At 32.5% G+C, this 3,289-nt stretch overlaps 1 protein-coding gene across 1 annotated transcript; it reads left to right on the top strand.

The window, feature by feature from the left end:
• The first annotated feature begins 2,030 nt into the window (after positions 1–2,030).
• LOC113308586 (4-coumarate--CoA ligase-like) lies at positions 2,031–3,053 on the top strand. Its single transcript, XM_026557055.1, has 3 exons — positions 2,031–2,460; positions 2,629–2,731; positions 2,832–3,053. Exons 1-3 carry the CDS (start codon positions 2,163–2,165, stop codon positions 2,905–2,907), a joined length of 477 nt encoding a protein of 158 aa, XP_026412840.1. The 5' UTR covers positions 2,031–2,162; the 3' UTR covers positions 2,908–3,053.
• Positions 3,054–3,289: the final 236 nt, after the last annotated feature.

The following is a 3,289-nucleotide window of genomic DNA, read 5'->3' as shown; positions in this document are numbered from 1 at the left end:
CCCAGGCCAAGTTTACTGAAGAAACAGGAAGAGAGTTTAAGCATTTTGAATTTTATGAACTCTATAGAGATAATGTCATGTCACTGGATTTGATGTAGTTTGATATTATTGTTGTGGTTTATTAAAATGTGGTCTGATGTTGTATGCAAGTTTAAAATGTAATAAATATCAGTTAATTTGAAGTGGAAAACTATTTTAAAATCTAAATATTTTCATTCATTGATATTACTGCCGATTCTTTTACACGATATAAACTTAGACAATAATAAAAAGTATTAAACAATTTCAATAAAAAACATGGGCTAATACTGCCCCGCGCGTCAAAGTAGGAGCATTATATGAGCTATTGTGTTTAAGCCGCTAGATCATGACAATAAGCTATTTTTTAGATGGAAACAGTTGTCATAGAAAATTTATTTGCAAAAAAGTCCCTTCTTTGTAATCGGAATCTAAACAACTAAACTTTGAAAATAGATCACCATTAAAGCAAAAATTGTCTATCCTCTCCACTAAACTTAGCAACTTTCTATTATCGTGTTATCTATCGATTTGGATGAATTTCAAGTGGTGGATGATGATGATGATATGACATTTTCTTTTTACTGAGATATTTTATTCGCTCTTCAAAAATCTTGCGATACAAATTCAACTAACAAAGGAAAAACACAGTTGATCTCAGTAGTCCCTTAAAACTTAATTATGATAAACAATTTAAGATTCCCTTACAACACTTGACAAAAGGAAGTAAGCACTTGTTTTATTCCACCATGAATACCCACCACCACTGCAACCATTAAATCACACTGGGTTTGGGACAATTAGTCTAGAAATCAAGTAAAGTCTCAAAAAAGAAAACACTTTCTCGAAAACCTAACCCCAGAGCATGAAATGATTCAATCTTTACTAACCTATGCGATCATTTTACCAACACCGTATCAGTAACTTTTTTCTTCTTCTTTTGATCGACTTTTCTTCATGTTGCATACAGTGAAGTAGAAAAGAAGAAGGATAGCTAAGAGAGAAAAAAGCGAAGACTAAATACTTTGTACTCAATGATAAATATTAGATAAATTAAGGACTTTTTTGTTAATTATATTAATGTTTAGATCTATAATCTAATCTTGAAACAAAATACCAAGATTTGAGAAGATCTAACGGCAGCCACCCCGTTAGCTTATAATGATGATATGGGCGACAGTGCATGAGAGCACGACCCAAAATCAAATACAAGCTTTGGCCACTTGTTTATCTTCATTTGATGTATCTTCCTTTCAAAGCGCTCTTTGACAGTTTCGCCTTTGTTTTTGAATTTTTTGTTGTTAACTTCCAAAATTGGAGCTCTTCTCTGCCTTTTAGCGAAACATTTTCTTATACCAACTTCAGTAACTTGAACTTTCCTCTTACAATTTTCAATCTTTTTAAAACTTTCATATATCTTAGAAACAACAATTTCAAGTTTTGCATCGCAAAATAATGTGATCGTCTTTTCAGCCATTTCACCAACAATAAAACTCAAAAATTGAAATAGATTTAGAAGAGAAAATTCAAGAGAAGTGAATTTTGATGTGACTGAATTGTTTGAAGATGATGGTAATTTATTGAAGTAAAAAACTGAACGTTATTCAATTTTGAAGAACTAGGGAAAATGGAGATGTGAGAAATAGGTAAAACTTTTTTTATTAAAAGCACAAAATACTAATTATGCAGCTCAAATTTACTAGGCAAATCCTGATATCTCATATCAATCCTAGCAAATCTAAAATCGAATTGGTGAATGAAAAAAATCAGTGGAAGAGAGTAGGTTTGGAACTTTGGACACTTTTTAATGAAAAGCTGAGTATTTAGTGCACAATACATGAAAAAAATAAAAATAAATTAATCCCATAATTTTTCCCTTCACAATTGATTGTTCATTTTGCATACCTTCAAATTTTCAGGTTTCGTTTAATTTCATTGATTACAACGCAGATGAAGAAAATCGCAACAAAGATTCCAAAAAGTGATATCCCTTCCTAATGAAGGTTAATCGCATACTATGAATATGTCACTTTTTTTTTGCACATTAATAACAGAGAATCATCTAATTTTGTAAAAATCTTAACTTTGGATTAATTTGGAGTATCTCTCTTTGGCCATTTGTTCTTTCTATGTACTGCTTATAAATGCACTGGAGAGATATTGTCCCGTGCCTTCCAATTTTTTTTTTCTTCCCTCCTCAAACGATGACTTTGGCTATGGCTATTGATTCTCATGAAACCACCGTTTTCCGATCAAAACTCCCAGACATTTCCATCTCCAACAACATCCCACTCCATAGATATTGTTTTGAGAATATCTCAGAATTCAATGACAAACCTTGCTTAATTACAGGCTCAAATGGAAGAATTTATAGTTACAATGAAACCCATCTTCTCTGCCACAAAACTGCCGCTGGATTATCAAAACTAGGTGTAAAAAAAGGTGACGTGATAATACTTCTTCTCCAGAACTGTCCTGAATTCATTTTCTCATTTCTAGGAGCTTCTATGCTTGGTGCTGTATCCATACTACCTTGGCAGTAGAACTGCAAGCAACCTTGATTCGTAAAAATAGAGCAAATTTGATCATACTCAACTTTTTATTATGCAGTCAAGATGACCCCTCAGCTGGAGAAGCTGTGGTTGCCTTTGTCGTTCGATCAGGTGGCGCTGAACTTACTGAAGATGAAGTTAAAGAATTTGTCGCAAAACAAGTCAGTTATACTCAAAACAGAATTTTATTTCTTCAATATTATCTTGTTCGAAAATCAAACTTCTGAATTTTTAACAACAACGGTTGGATGTTAATTGCAGGTGGAGGTCTACAAGAGACCACATAAGATCCTATTCATCGAAGCTATACCAGTATCTCCTACTGGCAAGATTTTAAGAAAAGAACTCAGAGCTAAATTAGCTTCTTCATCGGTTTAAATTTAGTAATATTACTTTGTCATGGGATTTTTTCCTTCTTCTTCCCATGAACTTTTTATATCAGTTTTACCTTTTGTGCAACTATTGTATTCGTGCTGCATTTGCACCAAGATTTTTTTTAATAATGTATGGTTTTTGAACTATCTCATATAAAGACAGGGTAGTAGAATACGAAGCCTCGATTGGGAGATGTCGATATTACCGAGAGCCTTACTCATGAATGATTTTATAAGAATCATGGTTTTATTTTGGGTAAAGACATTAGAAGTAAATCTAGGTCACCCATTATCTGGATATTTATATTAATACCTAAATTATCCTCCTGATTAATTTTGGATGAT

The sequence above is a fragment of the Papaver somniferum genome, chromosome 9 (assembly GCF_003573695.1).
Source record: "Papaver somniferum cultivar HN1 chromosome 9, ASM357369v1, whole genome shotgun sequence".
NCBI lineage: Eukaryota > Viridiplantae > Streptophyta > Magnoliopsida > Ranunculales > Papaveraceae > Papaver > Papaver somniferum.
The sequence above is the reverse complement of the archived record's forward strand: the minus strand, read 5'-3'. Positions and strand labels throughout refer to the sequence as shown.

What these genes read in the sequence shown, in the direction of transcription:
- LOC113308586 (XM_026557055.1), top strand. Translation starts at nt 2,163, where the DNA reads ATGCACTGGAGAGATATTGTCCCGTGCCTTCCAATTTTTTTTTTCTTC. An exon ending in AAAACTAGGTGTAAAAAAAG is followed by an intron (nt 2,461 to 2,628) that starts GTGACGTGATAA and finishes TTTATTATGCAG; the next exon opens with TCAAGATGACCCCTCAGCTG. An exon ending in AAGAATTTGTCGCAAAACAA is followed by an intron (nt 2,732 to 2,831) that starts GTCAGTTATACT and finishes TGTTAATTGCAG; the next exon opens with GTGGAGGTCTACAAGAGACC.